This window comes from Vigna unguiculata, chromosome 5 (genome assembly GCF_037176805.1).
Source record: "Vigna unguiculata cultivar grain cowpea cultivar isolate G323 ecotype 2 chromosome 5, ASM3717680v1, whole genome shotgun sequence".
In the NCBI taxonomy this organism is placed as follows: Eukaryota; Viridiplantae; Streptophyta; class Magnoliopsida; order Fabales; family Fabaceae; genus Vigna; species Vigna unguiculata.
This window is the reverse complement of record NC_140796.1, coordinates 489,736-511,465: the sequence shown is the minus strand read 5'-3', so window position 1 is coordinate 511,465 and position 21,730 is coordinate 489,736. Positions and strand designations below refer to the sequence as shown.

Genomic DNA, 21,730 nt, shown 5'->3' with positions numbered 1-21,730 from the left:
CAACCTCAAGTACAGCAAGAATAGTTTTGTAAAGGCTAAATCTCCAGAGACCTATTGTAGATTTATACTTGTTTTAACATAGTAGAAGATAATAATGTATTCAGCAGAACAGGACGCTAACAAAACATAACACATCACACATGAAGAGTGCACTTTAGAGTTCAATATGAAATTAAAATCCAGAAATTGGGCCTTAAACATTCAAATTGCAATATGAACAAACAATTTGACATGCCGGAAAATCCAGGTTCATTTTAACTTTTCAGCAAGCATACTTATGAGTTTTTTAGCGCTGTACTCTAATCAAAATTGAAGTATCGCATCAGTAACCTATGCTGATATTGAATGCGAACATATACTATGCACAGAAGCTGTGGCAAAAATAAATTGTACCAATAACGAATTTCATATAAGTTTTGTCCAAACAACAATTGGATTGGAGGAACATATCAACATACCAGCATTTGTCGAAACTGCTGTCGTTCGATGTCGCGTTCTTGGGCTCTGAGCTGAGCGGCTTGAGCCTTGAGCTTCTTGCGCTCTTCGTTGGCGATTCTGAGGGCTTCCCTGCGAGCCTCGTCCTTGCGCTCCTTCTCAATCTTCATCACCTCCATCTCTCTTATGTACTCTTTTCGAACCTCCTTCATTTGCTTCGCGTAATCCCTTCTCAGCATCGCCAGCTTCGCCTCCGCTTCCTTCGGGTCCCGCGGCGCCTTCCAGCTTCCCAGGAAGGAGTTCGGAGGGAGGAACTTGTGGTTCTCCAGCTGCTTTGACGCCCTCGCCGACGTCGAGAACGACCGGAGCGATGAACGGAGCATGCTGATCACGCCGAAAACACAACCATCGAGAACGAGTTTAAGTGAGCATTTTCACAAACAGGATGTGGGCAACGCGATTGAACGAGTTGTAAAACGGATTTGTTTTGTTATTAAATTTGTATTATATGACATGATATGCATTTGTAATTGAGAAATCAAGTGAAGAAATCAGAAAGAAAGAGATAGAGAGAGAGCAATTGTGAATTACCTTACTCAACACAATACCTCAAACACAACACGCCACAATTAACTCAACAGACACACCCTCTTCCTTTTATAAGACACCCAACAGAACCTGGGTTAAAAAAAAGAGAGAGAGAATTAGTCTGAATTGCTTTTTGGTCTCTTATATTTTTAATAATTTACTATTTGGTATTTCATTTTTAAAAGGTTTTATTTGTCTTTCAAGTTTTTTTTTTTAAGAAAATCTATTTTGTGTTTAAGGAAATTCTTTTTTTTTTGTCTTAGATAATAAAACTGATCAACAAGGTCTTCTTTTAGAATATATAGTGTTTCCCTCACATATTTTATGATAAAATGGAATACAATTTCCATATATTTATTAGACGAGTAATGATTTTATTATTTGTCCTCCTTATTCAAAGATATAAAGAAGAAATAAGAAATCATGTAAATTTTTTATATAAACTAAATGGCACATATTCTATCACCTCATTAATGATTTCGTACCAATTTAATATTTATATAAATTTAAATTGCATATATTCACATTTTCTATCCAACACATATCATAGAAGATTAGAAACAAAATGCTAAGTGTGCTTTTAGAAAGATATTTGCTAAATAACCATGATTGGATTCCCTGTAGTTGAATTGCAATGCAGATGAAAACATATTAATGAAAAGGTGAATCTCAACTTTTTCAATAAACATTCATATAAAAATTATATATATATATATATATATATATATATATATATATATATAACTTCTTTCTTAAGTTAAAATTAACTTGTAATTTTAATTTAAAAGAAACTTTTTCTTTTCTTTTCTTTTCTTACAAGAAATAAATAATATATACTCTGTAAGAAATTTGAAGTTTATTATCATTCATAGAGGTAAAAAGAAATAAAATGTTATTCATGCGATATAGATGATTATGGACTTGGTAACGAAGACTGCACATTCTTTACCGATCGACATGAAATACAAATTAGAGTAGTTTGTAGAGAAATATAAATATTGTGTCACATTAAGATACAAATTTCACTTCAAAATTTTAGGAAACTTCCAGAAAATGTTAAGAACCATATTAAAAAATAGTTTACCTTATCATTTGCAATGCGATTCAATCGTTGCAGGACTTCTTACAAACTTGTGTAATGAAGTAACAAAGCGCAACGCACATAGGACGATTTGTCTTACAAACTTTCATGCAAGCTTGTGAGAGGACATTTTACGAAAATATTGTATGATAAGAAATGTATAACACCTTTGTGTTCTTTGTGTTGATACTAGATGAGGAAAAACACTTTCTTTTGGCACCAATTATTTTGTGGAAGCATAATGAATAAATAAAAATGATTGGACAAAAGTTTATCCACAAAAATAACCTTTAGAATTTCAAGTTGGAGAGTTCATAATCTAAAAGATGAGTTACACATTAGAGTATTTAAATGGCAAAATATTCTTAAAAAGTAAATTCCATATATGCATATACTTCTCATATGACCAAAGAATAAAGATAGAATGAATAATGCACCTAAAGTTGGCTATGATTGCACTATCAAAGGTCCTAAGTATAAGGAATTCATGACTTGTTCTAAGACCATGCCTCAATATGATATTTACCACACCTTTCTAATGCTCTAATCCACCTAACTGCATCTTCTCTTGAAACTCCATTTTCTTTAGATATAATTTCCTCAAAAGCTGATGTTACATCTGCAGGCATCTTAGTTGAAGAACCTGCTATATAAACAGAAGCTCCTTCAGCTAACAGATTCCAGATTCTTTGGCTGTGCTCTTTCATCTTATGCTGAACATAAACCTTCTGGGGCTGGTCCCTTGAGAAAGCAACATAGAAACCTCCACCCTTTGCTTCTGAAAGCACCCCTTTGTTCTGTGAATGACTCAACCAAAAGTCACGGTACAGAAAGTCACCCTCTTCATTCCAGCAACCAAAGAAAAACATGATTGGAGCAGTGGCAGTAGTTCTACTTTGCACTGCTCTTTCCTCTACAAATCCACGAAAAGGCGCACATCCGGTTCCAGGTCCAATGAGTATGAGGGGAAGCGACGGTGACGGTGCAGGAAGCAAACCTTTATAAAACCATGCTGGAACAAGGATACCTGCTTAAAAAAAAGTACATGTGAGGTAATACTGATGATTAATTACTAAAATGCAATAAGTGGCTTGTTTTGCTTCATACCATTGCAAGGATCTAATGCTGCTAGCCATGAAGAGCATAATCCTTTCTTTTTCCTCTTGTAAGGTGTTGTCCATGACACCACATTCACAGTCATGTGTACTTGATTGGGATGAGCGGATTGAGAAGAAGATATGGAGAATGCTCTTGGTTTCAGAGGAGGAACCAATTGGACTAGCCACTCAAATGGCATTTTTACAGATGGAAAATCCTCTAACACCTTTTTGACCATCAAACATGGAGAACAGACATATACATAAGTTTGAACTGAAGAAGACAAAAAACAAAAACAGAGAGAATCAAGGAATATCTAAATAATTGTTAAATGGAAGGTAAATTACAAAACCATCAGTTCAGCACGGAGGCTGTCATATCCTCTTGAAAAACCAATACCCTTCAAAACAGAACCAGAATTTTGGGACTGGAACTGAAACTATAATCTAATAATTTCTCTTACATAAGATTTTAAACTATTAAAAATATCTGTCTGAAATCACTAATCTTGGTAGCGAATATTTATATGCTCCCATTATATATCTACACATGTATTGTAATTGAAAATAAGCTTAAGAACCACCAAACTTTATCAATTATTGTTTCATGAATTCTTTTATATTCATGGACCAGTTTTAGACACAACCCTTTAACCATTCCCCACATTCTTAGAAGCTGCTAGACACAAAAAAGAATTCAGTGTGTAAAAATGACAATAAAGTGACTCAAAGCAAAATGATGCATGACATATAATTCATTGACCTTACCTCAAGAACAGTTCTCCTTTCTTTCTGGTTATATTGGTAAAGGTCGTCTCTTCCTTCAGGTGAAGCAAAATATTTAAGTCTCTCCCTCTCATGTTCTGCTGTTGCAAAATAACTCATAACCTGGAGCATAACAGTAATGCTAGGTTAGCTTTTAATGCAAGAAGTTATAACCTAATAAGTTGTGAAGAAACTCAAATATCCAAGCTGATGTCCGTTTATTATCATGCTTCTTTCCTGTATGTAAATACTTAAGAAATCATCATGTGTAAATCATCATGTGTCATAACAATCTTATAAGATACACATCATACATAACATCTTCAAAACGAAAAATTATGTTCTGCCCAGGTACAAAAAGAAGGAATCTTGTTTTATAGAATGTGGCATAATAGGTTTTACATAAATTATCACTAACATACATAAAAATTAAGAGAGGATTGCTGCATTTGATTTCAGTTACTATCTTAGATGGTGAGAGGTCATTTCTCACCACAGCCAAGATGTGTGCTATTAATTAAACTAGGAGAATGCTATATTATAAAGAGGCTTGCATTTGATATAGGGTTTGAGCTAACTAGGATTTTTAGTGGATATTTGTGTAGGAAAGCCAAGCCAATACATATAATGAAAAATCAACATTCCTCGGTCATTGTGAGTTTCTGTTTGATTACACAAAGCAACTAATTCTAGCAATTTATTAACTCATTACGCATCTAATCTAAGGTTAAGAACTTCAAACAGAAAAGAAAAAGAACATGAAGTAAATGACAAAGGAAAGCATTGAACTTAATTATGTATCTTTTAAAAATGGCATAAAAAATGTGCTGTCAAAACTTACTACATCTCACCTCAAAGAAGTAACGCCTAGGAGAAGCTGAAGCTACATCCATCGAAAATTCCACAAAGGTTCTTAATTTTACAGGGCTTCTAGAATCACGGGCATTGTGATCATCCATTTCTCTTGGACTAACCTGAAATTTTGCAGATATCTTAGTAGTAAAATGTACATCCACATTTTGAAGGAAAATAAGTTTAATAACAAAAATACCAATCAGGTACAAGGCATGCATACAAATAAAGTACAAGCAGAAACGGGCAACTATATAGTTCTACTATTCCTAGATAGAAAAAATTTCAGCGAGAACATGGCTTCAGAAATCCTGGAAGCAGAAAGTAATGGCAGAAACAACCACAAGGCTTGCTTCTTTTATTTGTATATGACGTTGAAGAGAATGAATCAGGATAAAGTGAAGTGAATGCTGACTGAGTAAGGTCGGAGAACCACAATAACATTAACTAATACTGAATTACTTACAGTAATGAATGAATCAGGATCCAAATTACAACGTTGTATGAAAGCATCAACTGCAGCGGAATCTTGACCAGGTAGAATTTCAAGGACATCACCAATCTCATATTGAAGAGCCTGAGGAAACCATAATGCATTTTGTAATTCAAATCAGTGGATGAATAATTTTGTAGCAAGTAATTTCACTATACGATATAAAAATAGGATATGACGCATTGTAATTTGTTCCTAATTCTAACATGTTTCAACACCAAGAAGTTTATACATCTATCCACCACAAGGTTAAAAGAAAAGATACAGGGTAGCTTACAGGTGAAACAAATTCAAATTCAAAATGACGAACATCTTTTCCACAGTTTGATCTGGTCAAAGGAAGATTCTTTACCTGCATGATCAGAACAAAATAAAGTGAGGTATGCTACAAAAAGAGATGACTAGGTGGTAGATAAGTTTTTAGAAATGTCTGTTCATGAAAAATATAAGCTTAGAAAACACACATTGAGAAAATCAACTCTACAAAATTCCGAATGTTCTAAGGATCAATTAACACTTCATCAATCAACATCAATTATAATAGATTAGATGCTATACTTCTTAAAATACAAGGAAATGTTAACTATAAAAATGACATACAAACATTTAATTTATCTAAAATTCTGTATGCATGAGCATCAAGATGTCAATATAATATCATGCAATTCTATTGTTAAATTAGATTTGTTAAATTCATATTCAACAAAAAAAAGTTAACAAGTGTGCAAGTCCTAATCCCAGAGTCAGTGGGTCCTTTCACAAATACATGCTAATAAAATAGTTCTCACACAGAATAAACATTTCATTTGTAACTTGTAATAGATGTAAACCAGTAAAATACTAAATATTCTATACTACAGAAGAGATGGTGCTTTGATCTATGTACTATAAACTGTTTATTAGTGGACCATAAAACCCCAATTATTGAAAACTGTTACTGAACACTAGTGATAGGAGAATGCACATATTCTACATATTGTTTACAACTACTAAAGATACAGTGTCTTATCCTATACCATCTTAAGAAAGCAGCCAGGTGTACTTCTGTCAGAAAATGCTTTTCCAGGGTGCACTGATCGAGCACTTCCAATTTGAATACTAAGACATGTTAAATCTGAAAGAGTCACATGTTACTCTTGTCAAAATAACAATAGAAAAGGCCTTATCAACAATGAGGGTAAAAATGTGTAACTCCACCAAACCATTACAGCTAAAGCTCAACCAAATCAAGCATAACCAGATTTAAGAACACCAAAGAAAAATTTCCACACCTTTGGGTGTGTTATATAAGTGAGTGTGTACTGCTTTTGCCTAAAAGTGACAAAAAATCAAAATGCTCTCGTATGTTTAAGCACCAACAACTTTCAAGGCTTAACCTAAGCAATTCAAACACACAACTCATATCCCACATCCAATAACATGTCAACAATATCATTAAAGTAAGCACTTTTACCAATTTGAGACTATTTCATTACTTGATATGCAAAGTCTAATTACCTAAGCATAGAAGTGCGCTACCCAATTCAATTATTCAAAGAGATGGTGAATCATAAACAACAAAAGCGACATACATGCAAAGACTTTTGGAGGTAACAAATTCAGAAAGATTGCAAGTCAACCAAGAACTTAACCAGTTTGGAATACCCGAAGTACTAGAAAAACGTGACTCATGATTTTCAGAGTTGTGATATGTGATCTGGACTTTTGGTTGATCAATGAAAACTGCATCTTGAATCACAACATCAGGACCATTTGGTAAGAATTGTGGTTTAATCATATTTAACATTCTCCACAGAGAAGACATCCAAGGATCCAGAGAAGCTTCATAGCTACAAATAATTATACCATCTTTAGTCGTCACTTGAAACATACAATGAAGTAAAAAACATTGATTTTGATTAAAAATATAATAATTTTAATTAAAATAATTAATTACAAAACATGAGGTATTCAGTATAACAAAGTTCTCGGTACCATGTAGTAGCAAGCTCTAATATAGAAAAATATTAAAAGTAGATTCATATCTTCCATAGAGCATTACTCAAGGTACCCATGTTTTTGCCATTGTGACCTTTTAAATTAAAGAGTATAGAAAAATAATAATAGTCACTACTCAATGTCGAAACAATTGTCACTTAATCATGACATCGTGTCGTGCAAGTGGCTACTTTCTGATGAAACAAGTTAGTTGAGGCCTAAGTGAGACTTGAGGGTGTCCTTCCACTATAGAACAACTTACGCCAGTAAGGTTTGAAGGATTTGTCAAAAGGATGCAAAACCTTTCTGGCAACATGCTCCGTTTAAAATTTGGTTCATTATTTGTTGAAGCATAATGCACACAAAAGTATCAGCTGGTAAGGTTAACATTATTTAGAGAAACAAGAAAAGAACTTGGTGTCAAATGGCAATGTTCTGTTTACTTAAATTTGGTACATTTTTTGTGGAGCTTAAAGCTCAAATTTTTTAATTGTACTACTTAGGTTCTCAATCTGATTTGGGATAGAGTAGTATTCATAACCACTTTATGTCTGTATAAAGGAAGGCACCATTCAGTCATATACAGAGATCAGCATCTTGGCTTCATTTTTCATTTTATATTTACCAGATGCATCTTGTTCCTTCTTTATGGATGACTTATTATTGTTCCCTTGACTGTAAATTCCCTCTGTTTCCTCTGTCGTATGGATGCACATGTGTAAACATGTATTGTTGCTCACAGAAGCATTTGAAAATGGAAATGATCCTTTGAATCATTCTATCAAAATCTATAACAATGGTGCTTCATTGGCCTTATATTTGTTCTTACCAAGGTCTTTCTAAAGCAGCAGACGAATCTGGTAAGCAAAGGGATTGGCATCCTTGCTTCAGTCCTGTTTCCTATGCTAACTTAATGATCTCTTTGTTTTTGAGCTCTAGAGGATACCTTCCCTTTGCCGAGATGAACTTACTCTTCTCTCTGAATGTTTTATATCTAGTTCAGATGTTTAAAGTAGAGCAGTAATTTGTAAGAACATTTAAATACCTTATCGTTGGCCACATAAACTTAATATCTCTTCGAGTATTTCTTCTTCTAGTTCATAAATTCAAAGTAGTGTAATAATTATTTGAATGTTATTACATATTGTTTTGCTTTACTGACGTTAGTGGAGACGCTGGAGACCAAACACAAGGTCTTGGCATTATAAATTAGAATAGATGATTCAAACTCCTATTCATTGTACCAACCATACCTTATAGATATTAGAACTCGTGTTAAGATACGTTTTCAACTAAAGGAATAAGGATTAATCATAAATCAGAAGAGAAGTAATCTTGTGTTTGAAGGAATATCAATTATAAATAAAAAAATAATTGAACTCTCAATTAGTACATTCTAGATAGATGAATTAGTAATCTAAAAACATCAATTTCATACTTTACAAGAATAGATGTGTATGTTTGAACTATGCCAAGTAAAATTGTCCAATTGACAACCTAACATGTAACCATACCCTGAAGGGTGTTGATCATCTCCCAAGCCCCTTTCTACAATAGCTGTTCCTCCAAGGTCCATTAATCTTTTATCTAGCTTCTTCGCAACAAACTGTGAGTGACAGTTCACAAGTAAGGTTTTATCCAAAACATCAAACTAAAGAAAATAAATATATCTGGCAAGACAGTAAAAAACGCTTTGATAAAACTTGTAGTGTAACTAAGTCATTTTCAATATTCTCCGGTGCCTACTATGCCCACATTCTCACAATGTTTCAGCATCAAGAGGTACATAGTCAATAATCAATGCAACACTTATGAGTGTTACACTTCATTCAACAAATAAAGCACAACATCAAATGTGCAAGAATTAATACTTTACATTGTACTTCTGATAACCAGAATCTCCCAAGCCGAAAACCGCATAAGAAACCCCTTTAAGCCAATGCCGGCCTAGGTTTCTCTGAAGAAGATATCTCCAAAACACCTGCAAAGGAAAAAGAATAATAAACAAAAACAAGCCAAAATAAGAGTTTAGTTTAATTTTCATGCTCTGAAGTGTATTGAATTTCACAGTCAACTAATAGGAAGCCAACTTAGATAAAATGTCAACAATATATCTAACGTACACAACACTCTATTTGAATGATTATGTAAAAAACCTTTAAACTATCAGCACATTTAAATTGAATTGTGAAAACAATTTCAAATAACATCACGAAAAGTTTTCAAAAAACAAAAATGTAAACAGTAAGTAAAGACCCTTTTAAGTTAGTCACCTTCATAGAATCAGCTGTATCACCCTGGCCTGTTGTGGAAACAACAAAAATGACAGCCTGCTCCTGCGGCAACAAACTCTGTACAAACGCACCAACATTGAACAAAAAACTTAAAATTTGATTTCAAAATAACATTTTTGGCACACCCAACAGAAGATGTTTCATTTAATTGCAACACATACAGGGTCATATTGATCAAGGGAGAGAAGGCTGACGGGACAAGCTCTGCGTTCAGCTTCGCGAGAAAGACGTTCGGCTACGTCCAATGCATTGCCGGTTTGAGTGGCATACAATATGAGGAATTTATGCATCACTTTCACCTTCAATAAATTCAAAGCTAAGAACTTTTCAGTGAATCAGAGAAAGGGGTTTTGATAGGGATTTGCTGCGTCGTGGCTATTAGCTCCCGGAGCAGGTGGCTGAGCAATGAGCAAAAGAGGAAGTAATGTGAGGGGAAAGAAGAGTAGAGGAAAAGAAGAAAGGTGGAAATATTAATCTTTATAGTTTCAATAAAAAATAATTATTTTTTGCAATTTTTGCTAAGAGACAAAATCATTTTTTTTAATTATAATGAAAACAGAGGGGAAATAAAAAATTAAGAAGCCACAACTAAAAATATAAACTAGTTATATGATATTAATAACATTTTAAAGCAATGGAATAAATATAATTAGTTCCTAATTACATATTTAAACACAAAATAATTAAATCAAAACTTTTTTAATAAGACAATTTAATTGCGGTTATATAAACTACCTAAATGATTTCCAATCAGAACTTTAGCTGTAAGAGACCTCCTCCTATTCCAGTTAATCAACTCCTTTAAACCATTTACATTAAAATTTATTTGTATTACAAAATTAATTTTGTATTACACGCAATATCTTTTTTATAAGTAATCCGTGACCATAATGATGTAAAAACGTTAAACATATCAACATTAATAATCTTATTATTACTAACAGAAACATAAATTTTGTGGCATGTATCCTTTATCTTTTATTATGCTTGACTTACAAATAATATATGTATAATTTTATTTTATGCAATTTTACTTGTTTATAAAAAAAAGATAATTAATTATACTATTTATTATAAATTATATTGAAGTTATATCATAATAAAAATTATTATATAAAATTAAACATTTTAAACATTCACATCTTATTAAATATTTTAAAATTCACATCTTAAATTTACATGTAAATTAAAGATAATTATTTTTTTAATCTAAATAAGACCATATCAAATTAAATTTACATATTTGATATTGGTATAATTTGTTATAAATATTATATGATGACTTTAAATTATTATAATAGAAAAACAGAAAATTAACTTGAATATCTAAAAATGTACCAATATTTCAATTTGAATCACGTATCCGTGTCTAACATGTATTGTATCCGATACTTTAGGATATTTTAATGATAGTTATCAATGAAATATATAATTTCTAAAATCGTAATACATTACAATAAAATCTTTGAATAATGATCAATTTTAGTAAAAAAAAATAATTAATCACCAATTAGACAACTAAAATAGTTTCAAAAAATTATTATTAATTTCTAAATTAATAATTAAAATAGTTTCAATAATAAATAGATTTTTAAATTGATCACTTTAACATTAGCTTCTAGATATTGATTACCAAAATAATTGATCTCTAATTAAAAAATTTAGATTTACATATTAACAATCATATATTTATTATTTATTATGTTTATAAGAATTATTATAAAATTTTTAATATTCATATATTACGTATCGTATTCTATTATTTTGAAAATAAACATATTAACGTATCGAATACATATCGTGTATATGTGCATCATTGCCCTACATAAAAGATCACATTAGAGATAGTTATAAACGATAGATATATTATTTTTTAATATTTTACTTATATACACATACAAAACTGACTATCCCAAATAATAATAATGATAAAAAAAAGTATATGCCACAAATAATTAGGAATATAGACTGAAAATGCAAAAATAAAAATATAAAAATTACTGGACCATACATTTTTACAATGCTTCAAAAATTTAGATCTTTTGCCGCAGTGTCATGCTAGGGAGTAAAAACCGAATAGCGCCCTAATTTACTTATTCTTTATGGACTTCAGCAGATGGTTCTAACTTTGTACTACTATGTACACTATCTATTGGACTTCCAGACATTTCTGTCTGCGGTTCACTACTCTTCTCATCAACACCGTTTTTCTCAGCATCATCACCATTACCTGGTTCACGAACTCCCTGTTGACGTGTTACAGAATCTGAGGTTACTTCGTCTTCCATTGATCCTTCAACTTCTACCTCAGGCTTCTGATCACAAGAATTTAGTTCATTTTCGGGGATTGAAGGCTCCTCTTCTTCAACCCCTGAGTTTTGCAAATTTTCCTCCTTCCCAGCATCTACCTCAGGCTCTTGATCACCAGAACCTAGTTGATTACCTGGGATTGATGTCGACTCTTCTTCGATCACTGAGTTCTGCAATTTTTTCTCCATCTCAGCTTCTACCTCAGACTTGTGATCACTAGAAACTAGTTCATTTTCTGTGATTGATGTTCCCTCGTGCTGAAACCTTGAGTCTTGCAATTTTTCCTCCATCTCTGCTTCTACCTCAAGCTTTTGATCACAAGAAACTAGTTCATTTCCGGGTAATGCTGTTTGCTCTTCTTGAAGCACTGAGTTTTCTAATTTGTTCTCCGTCTCCTGATTCTTATTATCAAGAGGCTTGTTAGTACCGGGACACGTTCCATGATGTTCCTCTTTGTCAACCTCCACACATTCATCACCTTTCAGTTCCTTTTCACTATTGATGGATTTCGAAATAGAACATTCTTGAAACTCAACATCTCCAATAGAACTTTCAGATGATATTTTAACCGGGCCTTTGCCTTCCGCGGTATGCTCTGTTTCTGAATCATCTTCTTCATCCTTACTATTAGAGACAGGAAACGACTGAAATGCATCCCAATCATCTTCACTGACTTCATCTTCTTCCTCGTCATTTTCATCAGTCTGCATCACAACGGCTGGTGGTGATGGTACATAAGGTTTCACTTTACTTCCTTCTGATGGCTTCGGCGATTTTATGTCCAAAACTGGTACTTTTACTTCTATTGGATTTTTATCATGCGCTACAGAAGCTCGGATTACACCCTGCGAATTATAAAGGGTAGTGGGACCTCATCATTTTTATGCACAGAAACAAATTTGGCATTTCTAAAGAAATTTCTAAACAAATTAGAAATCTCCGTCAGCATCTTTCAGGTATTCAATTAGTATTAGTATAAAAAAAGGAAGTGCTATAAACGTCCATCTGTAGCAAAGAAGTACCTGAAGTTGCTGGCGGTGAAGAGGAGGCATTGATAGTAAAACATCCTTGAAATGAACGGCTGATGAAGGAATTTGAGCAAGGCGAGAAACAAGCACAACAGCTGTGCTTCTTAAATCTCTGACTTCCTGTCATTTATTTGCATGATCAAAAGAATGTATAACAAAATCAAGAAGCTAACGTTACCAACAGAAACTCCCAGTTCATATTACCTGAGAAAACCCAGCTTCGGTTGACAAGAAAATCATGACAATTGCCTCTAGAAGTAGGTTCATAAAACTTCTCTGGCAGTCATTACCTTTTGACAGTGCTTGTAATAGTACCAGGAGACTCAGGCATTCACTAGCAATGGTTACTGATTCTCTTGTTATAGTATTCTGTTATCAATCAAAGTATGTAATCCTTTAGCTACACAATAAATTGCAAAGTTGAATATTAATCTGAGCTAATGACAATATTAGATGCATTAATGGAAAAAAAAATGAAATATTCGCTATACCTTAAATAGTTTGTTGATTAAAGTGAAAATATCAGTAATTAGCTCCCCAACAATAAACATCATAAAAGAGTTATCTTCTGTATTAACTCTTTGAATCCTGGATTTCAGAAATTGCAATCCTATTGCTTGAACCTATTAAGAAGAAAGTTCTGTCATTAGAATTTATTTCTGGGTAAGAGCCATAGTCATAAGGTGTGATATTTCTTACATAATAATTTACCTGCATATTTGAATCACTAAGTAAAGTTTGGATACATCTAATACAATATTGTAGTGCACCAACACAGATGGAGTTCCTTGCTTCACAATCTTCGGCATATTTACTTTCAAGAGCTAGTTTCGAAATGGATATAATTTGGTCAAGAGAAAATGAAAGTTTTGTATGTATTAGCTTGCGTTGGTTGAGACTTTTAACCACCAAATGGAATTCCTCAATGCAATCCTTAGTCAGAGCAGCGACGACGCTCAGACAAGTTCCAAACATATCTCTTAGAGGGATAAAGCTATCATGAGGGTCAGCCTCATCTGCAAAAAAAAAAAAAAAAAGAAAAAAATTGGGTAAAAGATCCATCAGTTGTCAAGTTGAATGAATCGGCTAGCTTGAAGCCAAGATCCAGCTCAAATATCTTGAAACTTGAGGAACTCGAGTAATTTCTTCCATACAAAGATTGTACCATTAAATTAAATTAAGAATAGTGAAATTGCACATGAGCAAACATTGAGGAAATACATGTAAAATATTAACATTCAAAATAGGAATGCATATGGAGGCATGAATGAACACAGATGACCCTGCTTCCAACTAAAATGGCTTACCATCAATGATTCTCTTTAATAAAGGAATTGTACAGTGGACCATGTCAATGGCTTCTGATAAGCACACCTCAGTTGAAGCCTCCCTTACGCACTTGTAGCCAATTAAAACTAACGCCAAAACCACTGATTTGGGATTCTTATGCATCTTAAGTAATCATTATAAGAAGAAATCATCAACGAACACAATTTTAGAGAAGAAATATAACTAAAGAAAAAATTAGGATAAAATATTGCACAACTTCCATGAATACATAACTGTAGATATTTGACAAAAAAGATAATGGCTCAAACAGAAATCAGTCATCCAGTATCATAAACAACACACCTGGGCCTCCATACGGTTGATGACTGCCTTTGTTGTGGTACATAGTGTTTGTATCACATTTACTCCAGAATTTGGATGAGTTACTGAAGTTGTGTCAGCACTAGACAACACAAGAATATGAAATGTTTAGCACAATATGTATATCCAATGCAAAACTTCCATCAAATAATTGAAACAGCCATAATCATCAGTCATAAGAAATTAAATACCTCTGAAACACTTTAAAAAGGTAGTTTAAACAAAGTTCCATAGTTTTCAAAGCCAAATTTTCACTATTGAAAATTTCTTGTGGACAATTCTGTGCAACCTGTGGAGAAGAATTGAAACTTGAACTTTATAAGTCTCAAAAACATAACGAAGCAGCAAAAGCTTGCTAGACTACAATGAGAACCTATTCTGCCGTAAGAATAGAGTGTATGAAGTGTTGAGAGAAAATAGAATGCGGGGTCACCATCCTTAAATCAGTTTATCAAATGACTACCTGTGATAAAATGGATATCGCCAGACTGTGCCAAGAATTATCCATGTAAGTGGAATATTGAAGAATCTGCATACATTAAAAAGAATAGGATATGTAAGAATAGTTTTATTCATGCCCATTCCATATGATATAAACTCAACCATATAGGCACAAAAATTATTATGACTGCAAACAAGTAAGAATCTTCTCTAGTGGACTACCATAGAGATCACACATTGATTAAGAATAAGATTAGATTATAATATGTAAGTTAAGTGCAACCCTCATCTTATAAGTTAGCTTTGTGAGATTGAATTAAACAGAAACCCATTTATTAAGACATACATATATTGAATAGTCAAGATTAGTCATTAATTTTTCAAACACTGTACTCTGAACCCGTAAAGACAAAAAAAAAGTATCTAAATTGTCCAGGACAGTCAGAAGATTTAAAAAAGTCACAGGTTCTCCAAATTCAATGTAAACCATGGGGCTCTAAATCACATGTTGTAGCTCTAAAATAGAGGAAACTAATATTTCACAAGAACTAATTTATTATGAATATCCATGTCAATTACATTTGGAAATTCTTTGTCAAGAACCATCTCTCCTAAAACTTAGGTGGAGGAACGAGAATGATTTTACACACAAGATAAAACACCCACCTGCAACAGTTCTTTGCAAATATCCACGGTAAGTAACCCGGCTCCGAAAAATCTTTCAGTCATAAGAAATTGAAACATAGGAAGTACAATTTCATATAATTTCAAGCCTGAGGATTTCACATCATTACTTGACAAGTTACCACAGTGCTTAGCACTGAGAAAAGTATGCTGTAAAATTGGTTGGCAAAGGACGGGATGTTGTGACTGAAACAGGCCAAGAAGAGAAAAGCCCCACACGAACTTAAAATCTTCACACTTCAATTCAACCATGCTATATGGATGTTGAGTGGCACTATGTTTTATGGTGTTTTCAACTGAGGCTTCGTTTCCTTCAGAACCCACAGGAACTGCATCAAGTGCAAGTGCTTGCAAAATTACAGGCCAAGATTCATCTAAGCATGGACGCAATTTTGAAGATACAATAGGTGATTGCAGTCCATCAAGGAACAGATTCCACTGCAAAAAAGGAGCAACTAGAATGAGAAGGCAGTCATAAAGATATTCACAGTTTCAGGTTGATCCAGGTTTCATCTCCCAATAAAATTATGCACTCATTAATATTTGATAAGTTCAAATTCTGGCACACCTTCCTCTTTGGGCTAAGGCATAAGCATATATAGCTATAATCTTTCAATGTATGGATCCAGTACTTTCCCAGAATACTTGAGCTTTTTTGGAACAATGGTAATAGTGCCAGGTACTTATCTGGAACTCCATCCTGCTGCTTCCTCATGGATGCATATATATAACACTTAAGAGAAGCATGAGCCGCCAGAAGTCTTATTTTAATCTAAAATATAGAGTATAAGTAAGACAAAAGGTCTAGACAATTAATATCTCAAAAATTATCAAATACATATAACAGTATAGTCACATGCCTTGCTTGTGACCCATTCTGCAAATGAAGGATAGTAAATGTCCTCAAAGTCATTCAATGGGCGAGAAATTAACGAGAATATGCGCTTGACCACCACTTGATCTCCACTGATGATTCCACTTGTTAGTATCTGAAATTTTCAGATACTAATGAGCTATATTTAATTGCAAACTTGAGGAACTTCGCAAATATATTTGCAACTTCCAAATAATAGTTTATGAAATGTTCGAGAGAAGCCCAATTGGATTTACATAAGTGATTTTGGGGGATTTCTAAAAATGTAAAGTCAATTTCAAAGATAGGAAAGAAAATGAGGAGAAGGATTAGATCTGCTACCTTAGTAGCTAAGTGCAAGCCTGCCTCCAATAAGCTAGGACTAGAAGATGTGTCCAAGGTAGTACGAACTGCAGATACTAGCTGGGCCTATATTTAGTACAGTTTAAGTTATTCCAAATAAATCACAAAAGTCATAATCAACTAAAACCATAAAAACAAGACATTACATGGGACTATGTAACAAAAGCAGTACGAGAATTAATTAAATGATCCTTAAAGAAACAAAAGAACTTCTTAGTTGACTAAAGAATGGAAATCTTGCGAGGGAAAACAAATTTGGCACATCTTCTTAAATACCTGATACTGTTCCAGTAGAAGATGCCCAGGAAGCTCCGGGTCAGCTGATTTTTCAAACTGTTAATCCAAATTCAAATACAAGAACAAATTAATAAAACCTCACCAGTAGAGAGATAACAAGATTAGGATACATCAAGCAGTACATACACAACATCAAATTAAGCAGAAAATAAACATTAATTAGTATCTTCGAAATGAACTCCAGATATATAATTAATAAAAGTGATCAAGTTCTTCAACAGTTTCAAAGTAAACAACAGTCAAATTATCACTGACTGTCATACACAAATAAAATTAAGCAGAAAATAAACATTAATTAGTCTCTTCTAACCTTTTCTCCAGATATATAATTAACAAAAGTGATCAAGATCTTTAACACTTGGTTGAAACTTTTACACATTTCAAAGTAAACAACAGTTAAATTATCCCTAACTATCTAGATAGAAGAAAGTATGTGTCTTATTAGAGTTCTAAAGCCTCTCCTTTAGTTCTATCACAAACATGTAGCTAATAAATAGAGCCTCCCACAGAAAATAATAGATAGAAGAGACAAAAATGTTATCAGAAAAGGACGCGAGAGAACAAAGGCATTCAAGTTGCAAAGGCATCATATTTCACAGGGAACATATTACCTTGTCCACAATAGTGCCAAGAAGACTGACGCCTACTGGCTGCATGTTCTCAAATTGAATTGTGCTAATCTGTTATGGAGGGAAATGAGACGGGAGGGTGTGATTGATTTTGAATATCAAATAAAAGTGCAAAAGGTAGATCATGCATGGCTAAGCAGCACCTGATAAGCAAGTGATATTAACTCTTGCAAGTGGAGAACCAACCAATTACTAGTAGTAGGTTGCCCACTTGCATGTTCTTTCCTTGCCAAGGTTAGATCAAAATGTGCAGGATTTCTTCCAACAGCATCTGGTAGATGGCTTAAGCATCTGAAACAACATTAATTATTCAAACAACAAACAATATTAATGAAAGACGATACAAAATTTCAAAGTTAACTTTCCATAAAAGGATGAGGATATTTTTAGCATTAGACACATTAACATCATCAAATGAGAGAATCCTTTCCTTAATTATCTATAGTGGTAAACAAAGAGGGTGATTATACTATAAAATTGGGTAAATTTATCATTGACAGATACATGCAAGTTCTAAAAATTTAAATTAGAAGTTGTGAAGTACATACTCTGCAGCAAAAAGTCTGGTCTTATATCTGAGGTACTTCTCCCTATTAGTAGCACCAATGGATGCTTGAAACTTGTCACTTTGTATGTTGTTGGATCCAGCAACCATATTTTCATCATCTCCAAGGTTCAAACCCGAATCACCATCTTGGTTATCATTTGCCCCAACATTGTTACTTTCTGTGTTCCTCATTGATGTTGCAAGGACCTGTAATAATCCCATCATACCATAGTGAAGAGTATTGAGAAGTGTCAGAAAATATCTTTTGACCCAAAAACCAAGGTTATTGGTTGGAGTTTGACTATTGACATCATTTACTTGCAATATTCCTCTATAGCACATCTACTATAAATGTGGGGTAGACCGGAGGCAATTTAGTAACATCTAACTTTTGAAAAAGTGGTCAAAGCAGCATGATCCATCGAAACCTGAACCAATGATGTTGTTTTCTATCTATTTTGCTCACTAACAGTTTAGTAGCAAAAGTAGTTACTGTCATTTGAGCTTGCTTTCCAATTTGGTAGTAATATCTACAGTTCACCCATGTGTCACTATGTTACAGGTTACAGATATACCATTCTATCATTGTAGATAAGACAATTGTATGGGGTTGAATCACTTGAGGTCACAAGCATTTTTCTCACAATAAGGATCTTCCTCAATCCTTGTTTTACAAGACAAATCCCTGCCCTTGTTATATACAATTACTTAGATATCACCCCCCCCCCCCCCCCCCCCCCCCCCAACACAGAGGAATAAATCCTTAGACGGCCCAGTCAAAAACAAAAATAATATATCACATGTGCATTAATTTCCAATTTCCTTCAAAAGCATCAGTTTTTGTGTCTATTTGCAGTACAGTTCTGGACACTGCAATCGTGAAACATATGCTTACCACTTTGCGACATACTGATATCCAATGTGAAGGACATGAAGGACAAGCTGCACAGAATAATCGCATAATTGTTGTTCGCACCAAGTTTCCAATTCTGCACAAATGAAAGCAGTCTAAGCCAAATACTAATTGCTATAAATCACCATGGCCAATTTGTTAATCACAGATAAATGATACTGTGGTTGACAGTGGAAAATGCCATCATCCCCCTTTTCCCTCTTAAAAGGAATTCATTAAACCAGCCCCTCTTCCCACCCTTCTCCCTCAAGAAAATAAAACAACAAAAATTGTAAAACCAGAGGAAGAGCCAACGAATAATCTTACGAGAAAATAATCTTCAATACAAAAATATCCTTTGAAGATTGAAACATTTAAAACAAAAACAAAGAAACCAAATACTAGCTTTTGTACTCCTTATGACATCTCTTTGCTGCTTGAATATAAAGTCTTACTTTTTCTATAAAAAAAAAAATTCTAAGTGGGTTTATGTCTAACTCTACGCATATATATTATAACTCGGCTTTATTCCTAGTTAATGTGGGATCTCTAACACATTCCTTCAGACCTAGGAATAAACATCTTGAGCATGGAATTAAATATTTGTGAGTAATCTAATAGGAGTCCGATAAGGGTGACATAATGGTCCCAAAAGCTTGACTAGGACAAGCCTTGAATGGCTCTAATACCAATGTAGCAATTAAGAAAACCTATATTCCGGTAGCATTAATTGGTTCATAACGAAGTCTTGAGTGATACAAGTGGGCCACCTACCATACCACACTCTAATCAACCTTATTTAAAAGAGATAACAATCACATTCTCATCACCTCTACTTGTAACAACCAAACACTAAAAGATAAGGAAATAAAAATATGTTAAAATAAATAGGAAGACTCTAAATACAATAGACAGAATGATGACATTTTGATCCTTATAATCTTTACAACACAAATGCATAGGTAATTACCCAAAATATTTCAAGAAACTAGTAATAAAAAAGATGTTTGATTTTCATCTTAACCAAAGAACTAATCAACAGGAGAGGGTAAGAAAATTTGTTTATCTATGTCCGTACTCGGAATCAGTTTCCTCATCAAGCATAAAAAACAGGTTATCTTCAATCTGTTCAACAATAATTGAAGCCTGCAAAGATTAAAATCAGGTCTTAGCACAACAATCTGACATGCTAGCTTTTCTATATTGAAAACATATAAAGATGGGAAACCAACTGGATCTTTCTCAATTAGATGCCTTAGAGTAGACACAGCAAGATGCCGCAAAGTTGGCTGCATTTAGAAAAAGAAAAAAGAAAGCCTAAGCAGAAAAGAAGAGCTAATAACACATTATTTCCTATAATGATAAATACATCAGAGGGAAACCTGTCTTGATGACAAAGTAGACAGAAGAGTCTGCACATGGGAGTGTACAGAAACAGCTTGAGGTGCAAATAGAACAAGCTGTTGTGTGAAGCGAGCACTCCTGCAACAAAAAAAGAAAACTTTCTATACTATAAATAAAACAATACTTTGAAAACTACCTTCCCCAAAGCCAGAAACAATATGACAACAAGAAAATATTAACTATATTATAAAATGTGGAATGAAAAAACATACTCGAGCATAGTTGAAGTTTCTTGCCAGCAGCTAATCTCGGCAATAACAGACTGGAAAGGGAAAAAATACTGTATGAAGCATAAAAAAATGCAGAAGACTCTAGATTATTTTAACAATCTATGTCCCCCTTCAGTGCTGTTAGAGATATTTCTCTTTTCTATTTGTTGCCACAAGTAACTGTTTTTTCTATTCTCAGTTAATATTAACTGTTAGTAATTCTATGATCAATATATAAGTCTCGGGTAACAAAGAATTATCAACTTTTCTGTATGTACATACTCATTTTCAGTATCAATCTATTTTCTTTCAACAAGTGCATAGGTTGTAGGGTAAGACTGCAACTCTGGTATCTTTAAGCAGGCTTCCTGAACACAGCAGCTGATGCCTTTAATGGAAGCTTTCCAAACAGACATGCCGAGAAATTTATCTCTACTTCATTGAATTTTGTTTTTCAATATTTATCATGTCCATTGGTGTTTCCTTATTCATTAAAGAGGATCATTTATCCTAGACATTCTTTTTAAATTATAATCATTTTCTCTTTCCTCTCGATAACTTTATATTTTTATTGATAATTAAAAAATACTAGAAAAATTCACCTTGGAGCGGGAGAAAAAAATGCTTCCTGGGACAAGCTCAGGGCCAAGAACAGTAACTATAGCATTTATAAGACGACCAACTCCCTGTTGAATGTCTACTAACCCATTCTCGTCTGATAAAAGAATGTCCATAGCAAGAGAAAGTGTCGCCTGTGAATAAACGTAGAAGAACCACATGATGTCTAATAAGAGATTATTTTACACAATAAAGTCAGGTGAAACTATCTGATTAACCAATA

General features: G+C 33.4%; 3 protein-coding genes across 7 annotated transcripts in view; all 3 read right to left on the bottom strand.

The window, feature by feature from the left end:
• Positions 1 to 449: 449 nt before the first annotated feature.
• On the bottom strand, positions 450 to 1,182 carry LOC114183731 (uncharacterized). Its single transcript, XM_085674043.1, has 2 exons — positions 1,027 to 1,182; positions 450 to 819 (listed from the first exon to the last, which is right to left on the bottom strand). The coding sequence occupies exon 2, from the start codon at positions 816 to 818 to the stop codon at positions 450 to 452; it is 369 nt and encodes a 122-aa protein (XP_085530169.1). The 5' UTR covers position 819; positions 1,027 to 1,182.
• A 1,168-nt stretch (positions 1,183 to 2,350) lies between these two features.
• Positions 2,351 to 10,032, bottom strand: LOC114183141 (Flavodoxin family protein). 2 transcript variants are annotated; one of them, XM_028070045.2, is made up of 12 exons: positions 9,744 to 10,032; positions 9,562 to 9,639; positions 9,165 to 9,269; positions 8,803 to 8,894; positions 6,956 to 7,140; positions 6,328 to 6,425; positions 5,589 to 5,663; positions 5,285 to 5,395; positions 4,818 to 4,940; positions 3,970 to 4,089; positions 3,212 to 3,428; positions 2,351 to 3,131 (listed from the first exon to the last, which is right to left on the bottom strand). In XM_028070045.2, the coding sequence occupies exons 1-12, from the start codon at positions 9,870 to 9,872 to the stop codon at positions 2,602 to 2,604; spliced, it is 1,863 nt and encodes a 620-aa protein (XP_027925846.2). In that variant the 5' UTR covers positions 9,873 to 10,032; the 3' UTR covers positions 2,351 to 2,601. The 2 variants fall into 2 exon arrangements, with proteins under 2 accessions (XP_027925846.2, XP_085529049.1); XM_085672923.1 differs by lacking the exon at positions 9,744 to 10,032 and having other exon boundaries at positions 9,160 to 9,269.
• A 1,525-nt stretch (positions 10,033 to 11,557) lies between these two features.
• Positions 11,558 to 21,730, bottom strand: part of SWEETIE (HEAT repeat-containing protein) — a 37,783-nt gene continuing 27,610 nt past the window's right edge. For all 4 annotated transcript variants that reach the window (XM_028073747.2, XM_028073746.2, XM_028073748.2 and 1 more), the window contains 23 exons: positions 21,492 to 21,641; positions 20,893 to 20,942; positions 20,659 to 20,758; positions 20,509 to 20,565; positions 20,355 to 20,422; positions 19,280 to 19,373; positions 18,386 to 18,591; positions 17,981 to 18,128; positions 17,820 to 17,888; positions 17,188 to 17,244; positions 16,891 to 16,977; positions 16,556 to 16,684; positions 16,264 to 16,467; positions 15,678 to 16,133; positions 15,034 to 15,099; positions 14,762 to 14,859; positions 14,553 to 14,652; positions 14,228 to 14,372; positions 13,632 to 13,936; positions 13,412 to 13,543; positions 13,125 to 13,289; positions 12,915 to 13,040; positions 11,558 to 12,737 (listed from right to left, as the gene is read on the bottom strand). In XM_028073747.2, coding sequence (XP_027929548.2) covers positions 11,676 to 12,737; positions 12,915 to 13,040; positions 13,125 to 13,289; positions 13,412 to 13,543; positions 13,632 to 13,936; positions 14,228 to 14,372; positions 14,553 to 14,652; positions 14,762 to 14,859; positions 15,034 to 15,099; positions 15,678 to 16,133; positions 16,264 to 16,467; positions 16,556 to 16,684; positions 16,891 to 16,977; positions 17,188 to 17,244; positions 17,820 to 17,888; positions 17,981 to 18,128; positions 18,386 to 18,591; positions 19,280 to 19,373; positions 20,355 to 20,422; positions 20,509 to 20,565; positions 20,659 to 20,758; positions 20,893 to 20,942; positions 21,492 to 21,641 — 4,074 coding nt within the window. In that variant the 3' untranslated portion in view covers positions 11,558 to 11,675. The remainder of the gene's footprint in view (positions 12,738 to 12,914; positions 13,041 to 13,124; positions 13,290 to 13,411; positions 13,544 to 13,631; positions 13,937 to 14,227; positions 14,373 to 14,552; positions 14,653 to 14,761; positions 14,860 to 15,033; positions 15,100 to 15,677; positions 16,134 to 16,263; positions 16,468 to 16,555; positions 16,685 to 16,890; positions 16,978 to 17,187; positions 17,245 to 17,819; positions 17,889 to 17,980; positions 18,129 to 18,385; positions 18,592 to 19,279; positions 19,374 to 20,354; positions 20,423 to 20,508; positions 20,566 to 20,658; positions 20,759 to 20,892; positions 20,943 to 21,491; positions 21,642 to 21,730) is intronic.

What these genes read in the sequence shown, in the direction of transcription:
- LOC114183731 (XM_085674043.1), bottom strand. Translation starts at nt 818, where the DNA reads ATGCTCCGTTCATCGCTCCGGTCGTTCTCGACGTCGGCGAGGGCGTCA.
- LOC114183141 (XM_028070045.2), bottom strand. Translation starts at nt 9,872, where the DNA reads ATGCATAAATTCCTCATATTGTATGCCACTCAAACCGGCAATGCATTG. An exon ending in AATTTGAATTTGTTTCACCT is followed by an intron (nt 5,396 to 5,588) that starts GTAAGCTACCCT and finishes TGGTTTCCTCAG; the next exon opens with GCTCTTCAATATGAGATTGG. An exon ending in AAAGGAGAACTGTTCTTGAG is followed by an intron (nt 3,429 to 3,969) that starts GTAAGGTCAATG and finishes ATGGTCAAAAAG; the next exon opens with GTGTTAGAGGATTTTCCATC.